The sequence below is a fragment of the Podarcis liolepis genome (assembly GCF_965112155.1).
Source record: "Podarcis liolepis genome assembly, chromosome: 2".
NCBI lineage: Eukaryota > Metazoa > Chordata > Lepidosauria > Squamata > Lacertidae > Podarcis > Podarcis liolepis.
The window spans coordinates 97,546,458-97,564,040 of NC_139555.1; the positions used below are offsets into that span (position 1 = coordinate 97,546,458).

At 43.9% G+C, this 17,583-nt stretch overlaps 1 protein-coding gene across 4 annotated transcripts in view; it reads left to right on the forward strand.

The window, feature by feature from the left end:
• EOGT (EGF domain specific O-linked N-acetylglucosamine transferase) overlaps positions 1 to 9,784 on the forward strand; it is a 29,660-nt gene extending 19,876 nt beyond the window's left edge. For 3 of the 4 annotated variants that reach the window (XM_083492612.1, XM_083492610.1, XM_083492611.1), the window contains exons 13-17: positions 1,099 to 1,167; positions 1,310 to 1,371; positions 2,887 to 3,006; positions 5,164 to 5,266; positions 5,702 to 9,784. In XM_083492612.1, the coding sequence (XP_083348738.1) occupies positions 1,099 to 1,167; positions 1,310 to 1,371; positions 2,887 to 3,006; positions 5,164 to 5,266; positions 5,702 to 5,848 (501 nt within the window). In that variant the 3' untranslated portion in view covers positions 5,849 to 9,784. The remainder of the gene's footprint in view (positions 1 to 1,098; positions 1,168 to 1,309; positions 1,372 to 2,886; positions 3,007 to 5,163; positions 5,267 to 5,701) is intronic. The other variant, XR_014523067.1, reaches the window with a different exon arrangement.
• Positions 9,785 to 17,583: the final 7,799 nt, after the last annotated feature.

Sequence of the window (17,583 nt, forward strand, 5' to 3'; positions counted from 1 at the left end):
ACTTCTGTGCTCCCTGCGGCATCTTGTACATGCAGGGTGATAAATGTACACCAGCTCTCTCGCCGTAGCGAATTCTATCTCTTTATGAAGACAGGAGGCATAGCTCTGAACCCTTAAGCCATTTCTGCAGTCGCATGGTTTGCTCGGTGCTGCCAGAACAAGTCTTCCAGCAGCAACAAGCCCAGCAGAGCCACCCAGTAAATCCTTGGCTAAATCAGGGGGCGACATTTGCTTTTTGTCCAATATCTGAATCCACAGGAAGATGCTGGCTCAATTAAAAGGGCTACGTGTGTGTGTGTGTGTGTGTGTGTGTGTGCGCGCGCAGGGTGTATACTGGGGGGGAGGGAATCAATTTGGCTGCTTTTGAGTTCTTTAAAATATTTCCTGGAGAATATACTTTCATGCTTATCACAAGGGGCTGGTGTTTTCGAGCTGTGTGCAACCATTTGGCCCTGATTTCCTGCTGGTATTAATAGGTGTCATGCAGTTAAACCTTTGTAATTCTTTCTTTCTTCTTTTTTTTTTACACAATTTACCCCCAAGGGTTCGATGGATTTTTAAATTGGGAAGGGAAATAATAACCTTGTTAGGTGGGCTAACAACTCCCCCTGCACCCCAATAATTCATCGACATACTAAAGCATACTGTGTCTGTCTGTGTGACTTCCACTTTTTCAGATACTGCAGTGGTTTGTGGTGACGTGGGCCATTTTGTCTTGAATAAAACAAAGGGGTTTGGAAACCTTTGCTGCTGGTAGTGCTATCAGGTTCTCTGTGGTTTTATTGGGAGTTGAGGGACTTGATCAGGTCCATAAGGGGACTCTTAAATGACTTACTAGTTGTTGGTTGGAAATACTGCTTTTGGGGAAGGAGGATCGACAGAGAGTGCACTTTAGAACAATCCATTTTCAGGAATGTGCCTCTCTCCTGTGTGTGATATAAACGAGGTGATTAAAAGGAAAAGACATTTTAATCACTCTGCTAATTGTTTTTACATCAAGGGCACTAATTTATTCATTGTCCGTCAGCTGGTCTTTCTCCTCCCCAGCTTGCAAATGGATTCATTTTGCTACTTTTTGTTTTGCTTGTTCCCCAACAGGATGGGAAAATCAGAGTTACAATACTCGCCCGGAGTACAGAATACAGGAAGATATTAAACCAAAATGAGGTTAGATTATTTTCTGTTGAGTAAAGGCTTCCAAAGAGCAGTGGGCATAAGGAAGCCGTGGTGGGTACAGGAAATGGATGGGAAATAAAAACAGCAATTATCATGCAGAAATGTTGCTTTCCCCCCCTCCCTCTCTCCCTAGCTTGCCAACGCTTTGAAAACGCTGCCGTTATTTGAAGTCCGAATAGTAAACTACAAGTACAAGTAAGTACGCCTGCAAGGCGTAGCAGATCTGCAGCTGTTCCTAACTTGACTTTCACCTTTCTGCACCCGCATGACGGGTTGTGGCCCATGGTGGTTTTGCACTAGCGGAAAGAGCTTCTGCTCGCTTCAGGTGAGGCACTCAGTTTTGTCAGAGGAGTTAATTTTGAGGGAGCCCAGAGGGCTACAGGAGATAAGTGAAAATGGCCTTACCTACCTTGCCATAAGGAGAACTGCCTCTTCCGCTCGTGTAAAGCCATTGCTGGATACAGACCAATTTCCTGGAAGTAAATCCTGTTGAAATCTTTGGAACGTTTGCAATCCCAGACATGGACTAGAGAGCAATTCCCACTGAACGTATTATTAGGACTTGCAAACATGCATAAGTGTACGCTGTTAAGGGTCAATAAAGAGAACAATACAACATTTTCCCCCTTCCAGCCTCAGTGCTTTGTGGAAGGGCAGGGCCACGGCCACATCTGCAGCCCTATTGCTCCCGGTGACTTGGGTAGAAAAGGGGCGGGGAGAGGATTGTCAGCCCCTGGTTGGGACCAATAGGGTTTCAGGTTCCAGGGCTGTCTCAGCCCTGCCCTTGCCTCTTCCTCTGGCTCCTGCCAGCAGCCCACCTGATCACATGTCCCGCAGAATGAACAAAGGAACACCTCTGCTCTGCCTAATCCAGAGCTTTTCTTGTTGGTGACACACTTTTTAGACGTGCATCATTTCGCGACACGGTAATTTAGTTTTCCTAACAATCTGGAGCTTAAACTAATCCAGCACCGGGAGGAGCACAGGGAGTGTTTGTGTGACACACCTACACACTGCAGCTGACACACTAACATGTCGTGACACACCGTTTGGAAAACTCTGGCCTAATCTAGTCTCCCCCGCCCCTCACCCAACCCAACATGGAGGGCAGGTCGGATTGCTCTGCTGATTGCCCTCTGAAGTACAGTTGTACCTCAGGTAAAGAACTTAATTCGTTCTAGAGGTCCGTTCTTAACCTGAAACTGTTCTTAACCTGAAGCACCACTTTAGCTAATGGGGCCTCCCGCTGCCACCGTGCCGCCGGAGCACAATTTCTGTTCTCATCCTGAAGCAAAGTTCTTAACCCCAGGTAATATTTCTGGGTTAGCAGAGTCTGTAACCTGAAGTGTATGTAACCTGAGGTACCACTGTACAAGTTTGAAAACTATGAAAGACCTGTATGTTACTGATGTTGAGGCTACTAATGGATTTGAGTTTGAGTAACATTTGTTTTTAATAATGCACATTTCTTTTTTTTCTTTTTTTAAAAAGACCAGACGCTGAAGCAGTTTACTGGGTGCATTTGCATGGCAACCTTTTAATTTATCCAGTGCAATAATATGCTCTTCTTGAGCATCACCAGGAATTTTATTTCAGTGTATAGCTTATTTCCTCACCCCATAAGATATCCTTGACCTATCTGAACAATGATCTGTTGTGCTACTCACACATACCCATGTTAGAGCCATTCTTATTATACATTTTCTCTAGGGAGCTCGAATTTAAGGAGCAGCTGAAAATCACGCACAATTCTGATATATTCATTGGGATGCATGGAGCAGGACTCACCCACCTTCTCTTTCTGCCAGACTGGGCTGTCATCTTTGAACTGTAAGCCTCCATGTGCTCATGTGTTTAATAGTTTCTTTTTTTGTATTTGCATGAAAATTGGGCTGCCGTGTCCTGATCCGAAGAAGGGCTTATAAACCGTGCTTTTAAGCAAACGCATGTCACAGAGGGTGAGATGGTGCCTCTATATTTCCGTCAGAGCAAATATTGAACTTACCTCGGTCATACAGTTAGAAGAAGCACTCCTTGATGTGTACCAGGTGGCGTGTGACAACTCTGTTCATTGGCCAACTTATTTGGGCAGAGGTTGGCAGCTGGAAACCTCCACGTTAAACCCAGCCAGCGATGTGGAATGCCCCGGTGGCAAAATGAATTAGAGAAATAAAATCGGAGAGAGCCGAACAAGTCCTTAAGAACTTATAGTTTAGCTCCTTGCCTAAGGCCTGTTGATATGAACCCACAGAAATTCTATAAAGATTTCTGACAGGGTATTTTATTTGCCAGTGTGGTGTAGTGGTTAAGAGCGGTAGTCTTGTAATCTGGTGAACCGGGTTCACGTCTCCGCTCCTCCACATGCAGCTGCTGGGTGACCTTGGGCCAGTCACACTTCTCTGAAGTCTCTCAGCCCCACTCATCTCACAGAGTGTCTGTTGTGGGGGAGGAAGGGAAAGGAGAATGTTAGCCGCTTTGAGACTCCTTCGGGTAGTGATAAAGTGGGATATCAAATCCAAACTCTTCTTCTTCACTGTATCGATCTGGCCTCTCTAAAGGTTTCTTCATGAGGATATGGTTCTTGGATTACTGCTTGTTGCTCTAAAACTGTGTATGGCAGGTCCACATTTCCCTCCTCGCCATCTTATCTTTAAAGCCATTGCTTCCAGCTGAGTTTCACCTTACTAATAGGAAAGGGTCTTTATTATTTGAAATAATCCTTCATGGTATAGAAGCCAGGCACAATGAAGTGTGCCATCGTTTTTTTGAATCTTAGTATGGGGGTAGCTGAACCCTAGATTTAGAGGTTCTTTAAAGCCCAGTTTTATCTAAATTATTGTCCTACGAACTGTAACTTCTATGTTACCAGGCACGTACGCATGTCCTTGGCCTCTGAGCTGTATGTTAGTAAGTTCAAAGTTACTGTATTAATTTACAAAGCTTGGATCCAGGTTATGTTAAGGACCACCCAATCCTTTGTATCCCTCCCCAGTCACTGAGATCTTGAGGGTGTGTATATGTTACTGGCCCCCATGACTCAGGTGCATGGCTTTTCTCCACTGAGTCATACATTCAGTCCTATGGGCCTGTTTCTACGGAACGCTTTCCTGGCTGAGATTAGGCAGCCCGCTCCTTCCTCAGTTGAACAAAGCCCTTTCTTCAGCAGGCATTTTAAGGATGTTTTCTGGGGGTTTTGTATGAACCATCATATTTTATCCATTGCATGCTTTTTATGATTTTTATATACACTGCTTAGCGACTCTGGTTCATAAGTGGTATATAAATAGCTTAGATAGCTAGATAGCATGTTTCCAAGCCCACCCAAAAAAAGTCTGAATCAAAGGTTGGGGGTGGGGAGGGAGAGAGACAGCTTGAGTGCATTCCTTAATGCTTGCTGCAGGAAATGCTAGAGCAAAACCCAAGTATCAAGGGGATTTGCTTCCTTGGCTCTCTCAATAAGGTGAAGGACTCCTGGACGGTTAAGACCAGTCAAAGGCAACTATGGGGTGCGGCGCTCATCTCGCTTTCAGGCCGAGAGAGCCGCCGTTTGTCCTGAGACAGCTTTCCGGGTCATGTGACCAGCAGGACTAAACTGCTTTTGGCACAACGGAACACTGTGACGCAAACCAGAGCTCACAGAAACACTGTTTACCTTCCCGCCGCAGTGATACCTATTTATCTACTTGCACTGGCGTGCTTTCGAACTGCTAGGTTGGCAGGAGCTGGGACAGAGCAATGGGAGCTCACCCCGTCATGGGGATTTGAACCGCCAACCTTCCGACAGGAAGCCCAAGAGGCTCAGTGGTTTAGACCACAGCGCCACCCTGGCTTTCTCTGTAGCAAGAGCTGTAGCAGGGGAAGCTGCAGCCTGTCCATTTCCAATTGCTAGTAGACTGATTCTCCTTTCCATTTCCTGCAGGAGAGGGGCAGGCACTAAAGAGGACCGTTGCTCCTTTTGCTAATGAATCCCCATTATTTCCTCTCCAGGTACAACTGTGAAGACGAGCGCTGCTACTTAGACCTTGCAAGGCTGAGAGGCGTCCATTACGTCACCTGGCAAAAGAAGGACAAAGTGTTCCCTCAGGATGAGGTAGTGGGTGGGATGCAAAGGTGTTTTGGTGCTGTGTTTTTGGTTTTTTAAAAATTATTATTATTATTATTATTATTATTATTATCATCATCATCGTCATCATCATCATCATAAAAAATGTTTTACCCATCTCAGTTCTTCCACATGAAATATGATTCTTCTGCTTCAGCCCAAATTAAATTCTCTGCTCTGATTAAAGGATCATTTTATATGAATAGCTGGAGGAGGGAGAGAAATGAAATTAATTGGCCATTAGTTCAGACTATCAATAGCAGTGCTGTTAGGTGTTTTCTTACTGACGCTGCTGCTTTAGGGAGGATCGATAAATCAGCGGTTATGAATTAAAATGCGTGCTCAATTTGCTGCTTGTTTTCCAGGGGAAAAGAGCTGACTTGTTTTGCTTCCTTAAAACCATTTTAACTCCCTTTTCTTCAGGGGCATCATCCAACACTAGGAAAACACCCGAAGTTTACAAATTACTCCTTCGACGTAGAAGAATTCGTCCGCCTGGTGCTTTTGGCAGCTGATCATGTATCGCAGCATTCCAAATGGCCGTTTAGGAGAAAACGCGATGAATTCTAGATTAATTGCCTAATTTTACAGGGTATTTTAAATACAGCAGCGTGATAAAATGTCAGTTGTTCTGATACACAATTATAATTTTTTTTTCTCTCGGGAGGAAAAGTGTTAAAAGGATTGGTAGTTGCATATCATGGTTCCCACCCTCACGCTGTTATTTCTGTGTGTGTCGTCGTCGTCCCCGCCCAATAATGTTCTCACTCTCTATTCCTTTCCTAATTTTACTTGAGAAATTTGCATTTTGCAAGGTGTATTTATTAAGATGACTAATATTTGCACTACTTCCCTCCCTATTTATTTTAGGGGTTTTGCCCCCATTGCTAAAAAGAAGGGTGAAGTTACAAATAAGTGCAGTGGGTCCACTTTCCTTCTCTCTGCTTCTTTTTTTTTTTTAAGACTTCCAGGTTGAAACCATACTTGGGATTAAGTCCCATTTAACTCATTGAGACTTTACTTCAGAGTAGGCTTGTATAGCATCACACTCCTGTTTTTGCAAGGCACTCCACAACACTGAGAGAGACCGTGGAAATAGAACTCAGCTGAATCTGAGAGGCCAAACTACACATTACAAACAATGTGGCTTTTAAACGCGTGCTTAAACTAAGCACAAGGCCACCAGGGGGCAAGCAGTGGCTCGGGTGAGTAAGTGGATTTTTAGTAGGAACCCAGTGCAGGGCCCTGATCCAGATTAGGAACCCTGTGGCTGCTTTTTCTTCAGAATAAAAGTGGTTACCTAAAGCATGCTTTCAGGAAAAACTGTGTTTATCATAACATGTCGTTTGGTCCTGATGTGTTTCTCACTCCTGCAGGTTTTTAAGCAACCCTAATCTGCTTCCTCATCTTTTCGGTTCTGTTACTTTGTTGTTGTTGTTTAGTTGTTTAGTCGTGTCCAACTCTTCGTGACCCCATGGACCAGAGCACGCCAGGCACTCCTGTCTTCCACTGCCTCCCGCAGTTTGGTCAAACTCATGTTGGTAGCTTCGAGAACACTGTCCAACCATCTCGTCCTCTGTCGTCCCTTTCTCCTTGTGCCCTCCATCTTTCCCAACATCAGGGTCTTTTCCAGGGAGTCTTCTCTTCTCATGAGGTGGCCAAAGTATTGGAGCCTCAGCTTCATGAGCTGTCCTTCTAGTGAGCACTCAGGGCTGATTTCCTTAAGAATGGAGAGATTTGATCTTCTTGCAGTCCATGGGACTCTCAAGAGTCTCCTCCAGCACCATAATTCAAAAGCATCAATTCTTCGGCGATCAGTGTCTACCCATTTCAAAGTTAAGATGAGTCATGTACAAACTGAATTAACTAAGATATCAAGCCATAGTGCCCTTGGGGCAGGGAGTGAGGTGCAGTCATGGGGCAAATGCCAAATTGCTGCGTCCCCACCAAGAAACCTTGAAATTCAGAACTGCTGAGCTTGATGGGAAGACATTTCCTGGCAAGGAAGTTGGGTATGTCGTTGTTTTTCTTGGTAGTGCCTTTATTTTAAACTGTCCTGCTGTTAGGTATGAAAACTATGGCTTAATACATGAACTATGTTTGTCTCCAAAGCTTTAAAATAATTTAACTTTTCATAATTCATGCTTGCACTATAATAGTGCCTTGAAAGAAATATCACCATGAGTACATGTCTTCACACAATTGCTTTCAAGCAGCTCCTGTTGACTTAATCAGATACAGTCATACCTTGGGTTGAAGTTGAGCGTTGAGCGTTTTTGGGTTTCGCTCCACGGCAACCTGAAAGTAACTGAATGTGTTACTTCCGGGTTTCACCACTTGCACATGCGTGGACGCTCAAAATGACATCACGCGCATGCGCAGAACCAGCGAATCGTGACCCGCAGACGTGGGTTGCTTTCGCTTCTGAATGCGAACGGGGCTCCGGAGCAGATCCCGTTCGCATCCAGAGGTACCACTGTATATCTGGTTGAATGCTTGTGAGCCAAGTCCTTATGCGAATCACTGTTATGCCGCAGATTGTAGCGGATTCTCACTTGTGTGTACCAACCCATTGCCCTTGCCAGCTGTGCTTCTATGCCACGGTTCTCCCTCTCTGACATACGTTACATTTCAGCCCGTTCTTAGCTGCAGACATGGCAAGTACCTGGTCAGTGTTCCTTAGCATGTTGCACTAGCAAGCTCAAAGAAGAGCAAGACAAATAGGGCGAATGACAGCAACTTTTTTGTTTTGCAACTTTTGTCATATAGCTCTGCACTATAACAAAACAGATACTGTTTGTCTCAGTGGGTTGGATCCAAGTGCATGGGGCAGGCTGGAGGATGCTGAGCTCCTCACCTCATCCCTGCATGGCTCCCCCAGTCCTCCTGAATTCCTCTCCTCAGGTAGCCCTGCTAAATGGGGGCTGCAGCATAGGAACTAAGAAAAAGGAAGACTGCCAAAATCAGGTAGAGGCAAGCTGCCAATTTACTTTGGTTTGTGTCCTTTATTTTCCTAGTTTAGGCAAGACTTGCCCCTCTTGTGGTCTTCTGATTTGTCTAGTTAACTGCACTGTTATCCCTCTAGATTTACATGTGCCCTTTCTAACTTTTTCCAGAGGCACAGGTGTTTCTTTGTTGTCACAAACACAGCCAAGAGTCTTGTGCCTAAAAGACTACCAGATTTTATTTTGGCATAAGTTTTGTGGACTCTACGGTCACTTCCAGACTATCATTATTTTATGAGTGGGGTTCACTTGCACTCTGATGAATTCATTAAAGTGGGTTTGCTGCTCTTTTGCACCTTTTTAAAAATAAAGAAGGTATATCTGCAGTAAGGAAAGTGAAGGAAATTGCAGTGGAAAACACAGGATAACGATTGTTAGATACAATGCTGTATAACCTACCTGAAAACAGATAAGGATGAACGAATGCTCGATAAACAGCATCTGGAAGCAACCCAGTCCACAAAAGCATATACCACAATAAAATTTGTAAGTCTTTAGGATGCCAGAAGACTATTGTTTTCTAACAATTAAGTACATTCTGCTTGGGCCTCTTGTTGCAATAGTTTTACCTAATTGCCAGGTTTCTAAAGAGATCTGACCTTAACTTTACATACGCTCTAATTTGCAGAAATTTTTTTTCCTCACACATATTTTATTGTGAGTTTTTCATTGTGCACTGCGGTGTTACAGTGCTGCACCGGCTACTTGTAGCCCAGGAGAGGAGGCTGGTTTAAGGAGATCCCTCAGCACAGAGCCGCTGAGTACTGAGTTGCGTGTAGTGCCTTGGGGGCTAAATACAGCTAGCTGTCAATCACATCCGTAGTATAGTTGTCCCTTGTTCAGGATCGAAATACTGTACGACACGTAACTTGATTTACAGAGCAACCCTGTGCATGTCTACTCAAGAGTAAGGCCCATTAGCTTCAACGTGGGACTTACTCTCAGGTAAGCAAATATAGGGTTGCGGCCCTATGCTACTTTTGTGTGCACAAAAATATGAGCACAAAACGCCCCTTCCCCCAAGAATGTTATGTTGGTGCAAACGTGTGCATGATTTGAGCTTCTGAAGTGAGTTGATCAGCAGATATTGCAGCCTAGAATCAGGGCATTGAGGAAGAGAATGGTATGCAGATGCAGGAAGGAGAGTTTTATAGTAAATGTAAATACTTGAGTGGTATGTACCTGACAACCATGGCTATTGTTGACATCTATTTTCTAACAATCATGAGCTAATTTATATACTGTGGGGCCTATTTGCCGCCCTGCCTATGGAGGATGAAGAGAATGAATTATTGTAAGAGTAGCTTACACATAGGTCTCTCGTGACTTGAAGTACTGCAGAGGTTGAGCTACAGATCTCTGAAACGTATTATGATATTTGTCTTCTCCTTGGACCAGGGCAAGTGATTAAGAACTTGAAAGGAACTGAAAAAGTGTATTTTTTGCATATGGAAAAAAAACTTTCTGAAATGCACTGGTTTTTTAATAAATATATATATATTGCATTGATCTGTAAGCGTCATTTTTTTAAAAGCAAATTTAAATTTACCATTAAATGTTGGGGGATGGTGGGAGTTCGAGTCCATCTCTGTCTGCAGGGCCACAGATTCCCCCACCCCCACCCTGCTGCAAATACCTTGTCCACCATCTGTAAAACAAAGTACTGGCAAAAACAGAGTTGCCTATTTTTAAGGACTTCACTCGCTAGCCTTTGAAGTAGCAATAAATAATGAGCTGTAATGAGAATAAAAAATGGTAGCATTCAGTTTTTCATTTAGTATGTTGGAAGTTTTGTTTGGATGAACAACTGGAGAAGGATGCTGGAAAATGGGTCAAGGGTATCTGTGTGTTTAATTAAGCACTAAATGCAAAGGATAAGTATTGTCATGCACTTAAGAGTTAAGTGGACCATTCTGCCACAGTTTAGAATAGGGGTAGTCAACCTTTTTATACCTACCGCCGCCCACTAATGCATCTTTCTTGATGGTAAAATTTCCTGACCGCCCACCAGTGCTTGATGGAAGGAGGATTCAGCTTGTGCCATAGAACCCCCTATCGCCCACCTAGAACCCTGAAACGCCCACTAATGGGCAGTAGGGACCACGTTGACAACTCCTGGTTTAGAAGGATAGATATTTTACAGGGTTATTTTTGCAAAATAATTTACAATGGTACCTCGGGTTACATACGCTTCAGGTTACAGACTCCGCTAACCGAGAAATATTACCTCGGGTTAAGAACTTTGCTTCAGGATGAGAACAGAAATCATGCAGCGGCAGCAGGAGGCCCCATTAGCTAAAGTGGTGCTTCAGGTTAAGAACAGTTTCCGGTTAAGAACAGACCTCCAGAACGAATTAAGTTCGTAACCCGAAGTACCACTGTACTGTCTTGAATAAAGGGCATGGCACTTAATGCACATCTCATTCCAGGAGCAAACTCAATTCCTTGGGAATTGACTCAGTGATGCTTTGGATAATAATAATAATAATAATAATAATAATAATAATAATAATAATAATAATAATAATAATAATATTTCTACCCTGCCTATCTGGCTGGGTTTCACTCTGGGTGGCTTCCAGCAAAACCTATAAAGATAATAAGCTCTACATCTACAAATATCAATGGTGTCTCTGCTCCAGTGGATTATCTGATGTCAAAACTAGTTCATTTCATCTTCAGGGATATGTGCTGAGTTACCACATTTGATGAGAGAAAGGATAGCTCTGGGATTCCACTATGTTAAGGACTGTAGGAATCCCTCTCCACCCAGTAGTCTGCTGAGGCCAATAGGCTGCTTTGCACGTGGTGCTGAACCACTACACAGAATTCCACTTCACATGTTTACACAATCCCTACAAAGACGGAAGGCATAGGAACTGGAAGAGTTAATGTACATGTAGATTGCGGTGTGTGCCATCATGACTGCATGGACGCATGCTGGCACAGCACTGTTAACCACGTTCCCAACCCGTGTACATGGCAGTGATCCAGATATACACAGGATCATGGCTAAGGTATGGTCTACATGCATAAGATAGTGTTCCTTATGTGGAAGTCCCGCCTATGCAAACGTTTCGTGATATGTAAACCAATCTGAACTCTTTGAGGAATGGAATAGCTCGTTTTTTGATTGGTTAGAATTTGGGCTTGGAAGAGATGATAATGCATTCCAAAAGCAGTGTCCTTGATTGTCCTGCACAACTTCTGAACAAGTCAAATGAACAGAAAGTATTCTTTCATGACATAATGTCTGATAATCCTTTTGTTTCTTGTCGCTGAAATCTTGACTGTTAAATTTTGACTCCGGTTTTGAAATAAAGTTAAACGTTTTACTTTTCTGTCTCTTGGTTGTGGCATTTAGGATATCTTCTGCTAATGACTCGCTAACTTTTTTGAAATGTCTACAAAGTGTTATTCCGTGAAATAATTTCTCTTTCCTCACTGTAAACACTGAAATACAGCATTTTTTAAAATAAAAAAATGAATTAATGAATAAGAAAATTCCAACTGTTGACAGCTTTTCTTTCCAGTTTCCAGCTACTTCTAAATCATAGAGGTTAGGACAGTAGGTGGAGCTAGAATACTGTCAAATATCACATCTGTATGTCCAGCATCTTCAAGGAATGAAATTCGGGAGCGAAAAAGCATGCTGTAGAAGCATTAGTAGCTATTCATTCAGTTATTAACTAGCTGTTCATATAGTTCATTTGATATATTTCAGATTTATGCCCCACCTTTTAACCATCTAGGTCCTCAGAGTGTCTTGGAAGCATAATTTTAAAACTGTAACATACCAAGAATATCAAACCCCCCAAACAAGATAACAGATTAAATAGCACATTGTAATGTATTTAACGGCAGATTAAAATGCTAGTTTTAATTGGAACTGTCCCTGTGAACAGATGTTCAGGGCTGATAGCCTTGTTACACGCAACTTCTGTACATCTCTTGATTCTCAGGTAGCAAGACTTTTTCCAAACAATGCCTCAGACCCATGCCATACACCCAGCGCCCATTTAATTACCTGACTTTCCCTAAAGAATTCTGGGACTGTATTTAGGGTGCTTTGGATTGTAGCTCTTTGTGTGTGAGAGAGAACTACAGTTCACAATATTTTTTGGGGAGGGGGGGAAGTAGTATGCTTTGAATATGTGTCACATGCTTTGAATGTTTGACAGCCAATGCTTACCTTTGTTAAAATGGCTCAACTTTCACATGTATAGAGGTGCTGTAATAACATTAATCTTAATGTAGCAATCCTAAACATATTTACCACTGAAAACAAAAAAACTTGCTTCCATTATGCTTTTAGAGCAGTTTTCAGATAAAGTCTTTTTCCCAAGTATCAGACAACCTGACGGACCTGTGAGCCAAGTGGGGGCTGTTCGTTACACGACTTGTTCACATAGCCAGATTGAGGGCAGGCAGGTTTGGCCTACGTAACATGTTAGCATTTCATTCCTGTTAGCATTTCACTCCTCCGTTCCTGATGTGTAACTGTTACATCACATGTCTGTATTTACTTTCTAGGCTTGGAAAGCTTGAGAACGGAAGCTAGCCTTACCTCTTCCGCTCTGTTGTGTTTTTCTACTTTTTACTTTCGGTTCTCGGAGCTGAAGTGAGAGGACGCCATGTTCGCTTTGTCCTGTATATACTGTTTAATAAAAGCTTAGAATGAGCACACCAATCTCCACTTTGTTTCCGCTAAACTCTGCTGAGTGTGCATACACATAGGCATCTGCTATGTGTCGCTGGAGCTTGCCAACACTGATGTTTTATGGATGTCCCAGAGCTGTGCAACTTCAGGAAGACGCCCGGAGAGGTTTGTGTCATCACAGGGGCTGCGTATTCCGACATAACATAGTCTCCCAAAGCAACTGCATTGCTTAAAACAACTTGAAACCTCAGGGATCTACTGTACCCTTATAGGTAAAGGTAAAAGGTAAAGGACCCCTGGACTGTTAAGTCCAGTCAAAGGCTACTGGTGTTGCTGCGCTCATCTCGCTTTCAGGCCAAGGGAGCCGGCATTTGTCCACAGACAGCTTTCCTGGTCATGTGGCTAGCATGACCAAATCGCTTCTGGCACAATGGCACCCCGTAATGGAAACCAGAGCACACGGAGACGCCTTTTACCTTCCCGCTGCAGTGGTACCTATTTATCTACTTGCACTGGCATGCTTTCGAACTGCTAGGTTGGCAGGAGTTGGGACAGAGCAATAGGAGCTCACCCTGTTGCAGGGATTCAAACCACCGACCTTCTGATCGGCAAGCCCAAGAGGCTCAAGAGAAAGCTGGTTCCTAGAGTTGGTGAGGCTCGTTTGACAACAACGAGAAATCAATCTTTAGTGTCATTGGTCCAGTCCTGAGGCATACCCTGCCACTAGAGATTCAGCGGGCGCCTTCTGTTCCAACTTTTAAACGCCTGTCGAAATCACTTCTGTTCTGCCAGGCCTATGCAGACAATTCAGACTACATCAGCCACAATGGTCTAGTGGTGTTTGTTTTTGGTTTCTTTTTGCTTTTAACTTTTTATGATTTTATTGTCTGGTTTTTAGGTTTTTATATTGCTGCGATATATATTTATGAACAGGGGTATTTAAATATTTTTTTTATATAAATAAAGCATCAGTTGGTTAGCTACCATCTGGATTTGGCCCTCAAGCAGGGACATGGAACCTGTGAATCTCCAGGCGTCTTTGGACTACAACTCACATCATATTTGACATTTACTATGCTTACTGGGGCTGATGGGGTTAGAGAGTCCAACAATGGGTTTTCCTTTAGCTGCATAGGCCCACAGGGTGCCTTGTGGACAAGACCAAAAAGGGTGTTCAGCCACTAATACTGGCTCTCAACATGGTAAACTCTTTGGCCAATGGGGGCTATACAGACTTGCAACCAGTCAGTAGCTTCATGTGATGCCTCCATTGCTGGATTGGGCCTCCAGACACAGAGGATTACAGCCAATGCTAGTCCTACTCAGAGTAGATTCTTTACGATTAATGGATGTGACTACCATTATTTCCAGGGGGTTAGCTTGCGTACAGGACTAGCATTTGGTGTAGGCCGAGGGAATTTCATATTTGAATGCTCTTGTCTTTCATATTTAAAACTCCCTGCGCATTCAAAATGAGCATGTTGCGAAGATTTGTTTCAGAACCTTCCTGACATGCCAGCTTTGTATGTGCAATGAATTTTTTATTGGGCCAGGGGAACAGCTGAACATCTGGTATCTCACCTAGAGTCTGCAGTGGAATAATCCAGCAACAGAGACATCAGATGGGGCTTCTGGTCATGAGTACTGCAGTTCTTAAAGTGGGGCTTAAGCATCCTTTGTGAACCACCTACATCTCCCTCATGAGGTCCTTGTCAGTCAATGAAAACCAAACAGCTGAAGGTACCTATCAAAACCCCAAGCCCCAGTATGGTATATTATGTTGGTGAATGTGTGTCCTGGCACCAGACTACGGAAACGTGTTTACATCCTCTGCTTAGCCACAAAACTCTCAGGAATGCCTTGGGGGGGGGGGGCTTGCAACAGCCAGCCTACCCTACCTCACAGGATGGTTGTGAGGATAAAATAGGGCACACTCTGCAAACTCCCATTTCCTGCTGCATCCTATTGAAACGCAGTCTGTGCTTGGAAAGGTTGCACGATGTGATTCCTTGACAAGTCAAGTGGCCTGTTTCTTTGGAGTGATTCCCTTGGGTTATTTTTCAGGAAAGAATGAAAGTTTGGCGTGTCCTGAACATGCTTTTCAATTAGACAGAAAGTAGAGAGAAAGAACAAACTGGTGTTTTCCCATGTACTTTGTTAAGGGGTTCTACCTGCCCAGCAGGGACGCGGGTGGCGCTGTGGGTTAAACCACAGAGCCTAGGACTTGCCGATCAGAAGGTCAGCGGTTCGAATCCCCGCGACGGGGTGAGCTCCCGTTGCTCGGTCCCTGCTCCTGCCAACCTAGCATTTCGAAAGCACGTCAAAATGCAAGTAGATAAATAGGTACCACTCCGGTGGGAAGGTAAACAGCGTTTCCGTGCTGGCCACATGATCCCGAAGCTGTACGCCGGCTCCCTCAGCCTATAAAGCGAGATGAGCGCCGCAACCCCAGAGTCGGTCACGACTGGACCTAATGGTCAGGGGTCCCTTTACCTTTTACCTTACCTACCCAGCAAAAGAACAAACCCAAGGTTCTAAAAATGTATAAAGTGAATTGAATAGGCAACACTCTTCCTCAAGTTATTCTACTATCAAATGATAGCCTGGGAGATGACAACAAAACACTATTCTCTACAGCGGTATAAGTTGCTACATGATTATAGAAGATATTGCAAATTTTGATGGAAATGCTGTGAAAATACCATGGAGTGTTTCGACCATCATATTTGATGTTCTCAGTTGAACCCGTCTTTGACTATATCCAAAGCAACATTATCCAAATAGCCTGGTTATCAGCTTCAGCCGGTCTCTGCTGTTAGGCTGAATGGGGACTGGCTTAGATTTTTCTGAGTATCTAAGCATTAAGACACACCTAAGGTAACTTGGGGCAGTTGCCAGAACCAAAAGGAATAGAAGTGAGCTCTCCTTTTCATGGCAACAATTTTACAAAGCAAAATGAATTTTTGAAGAAGGCAGTTTGAATATATTTAGTCTTTTGCATTACTCAAGCTTGGTAGATGGGGAAAGCCTGCAGTAGAGAGGGAAGAAAAAGTGAAATCATTAGAAATGAAGTTGATTTGCATAGACAGCTATCAAGCCTTCATTCGCAGTTGCATAGAACCCAGATTGGTAGAAAATACCCTTCAAGCAAAAAGTGAACGTTTCTAGAGGAAAGTCAAATGGAAGTCAAGAAATGAGAGAAAGAAAGGAAAAGCACCTGTGTGTGATGGAACTGAGTGGACTTTGCATTATCATAAGGGGAAGAGTTGAGCATTGTATGTTAGCAAGGCTGCCACCAGAGCTCTCCCCCTGGAGAGTACTGTAATGGCATTTGGGGAGTTGGGATCCATCATTATGTCCAGTTTTTCTATAAAAATTAGACTTGTTGTGCATTGTTTGCACAGTTTCTTCCCAGACTAGCACCAGTTGGGAATGGCATACCACATTTCCCCAGGACTTGATATAATTTAGGGTGAAGGCTGATGTAATGTAAAAGGAGGACTTGGAACAGATTTTTCAACTGTGATGTGAGCCTGTTTTCTACCTGGATTCTAGTTGAAAGGATGGAATTTAATGCTAATATAGCATCAGATAGACCCCACCTGGGAAGGCGATAAGTCTTTTATATTTTTTAAATTAAAAGGTGTTTTATTAACTTTTTTTAAAAAGGAAATGTCTTGGAATAGAAAAACTGGTGCCATGTGTGTGTTGTCTAAGTGACATCACAGATGCTGGCCAATCAGCACTACACACAGCCAGCTTCTGCTACAAACCTGCAGAACTGAGATATTTTTGCATTTTTTTTTAATGCCTTCCTTTAAGGCAAGAGAGGAAACTTGGATTGGAATAAACGGATAAAAAATGGTTGCACCATCAGGTTGCACTTCTCGTTATTACATTTACCAGCCATGTACAGCAGAATCCTGTACAAGTACGCTCTGAAGCGAGTTCGGTTGAGTTAAATGCGGCTTAAGAACAGGGAAGTGTTATAAGCTTTGAGCCTTAAGGAAGCCATCACTCATACATGGGCCAAATGCTCATATAGACTCGTATGCAACACCTTCACAACACCTTCCAACACATAGGCCTGCCAGCAGTTTGTTCCATCTTGACACTGGAAACCGACATTACAGTGGTACCTCGGGTTACATACTGTCAGGGGTTTAGGAGCAGAGGCACGGGCAAGGGAGGAAACAGAGAGCGAAGGGGAGGAGGCAGAAGAAAAGATGAGTGATGACGACGACCCGAGATCTCCTAGTCTTTCCAGTGAATCAGAGGATTCACAGAAAGGAGCACCAGTGGCCAGGGCAAGGGGGGAGTCTAGGGGGGCACCCCAGGAAGATAGAGCCAGAGGGGACTCAGGGGGGAGCAGCTGGAAATCGGGACCAGCGTCACCGCCAGGAAGCAGGGAAGAGGAAGGGAGCCAGGGGGGAAGCGCTGGCAGCTCACCACAGGAGGGAGGACATGAGTCAGGAGTGGCCACACCTCCATCGGGGAGCGAAGAAACGGTTAAGAGGAAAGTGGAAGGTTGGGCGCGCGCGCCAAGTTCAAATGCAGAGGAAGGCGGCGCAGTAAGCAGCCCCGAAAGGGAGCCAGGTCCTAAAGCCCGGCGCAAGGAGGCAGGAGGGTCCGGGTCAGCG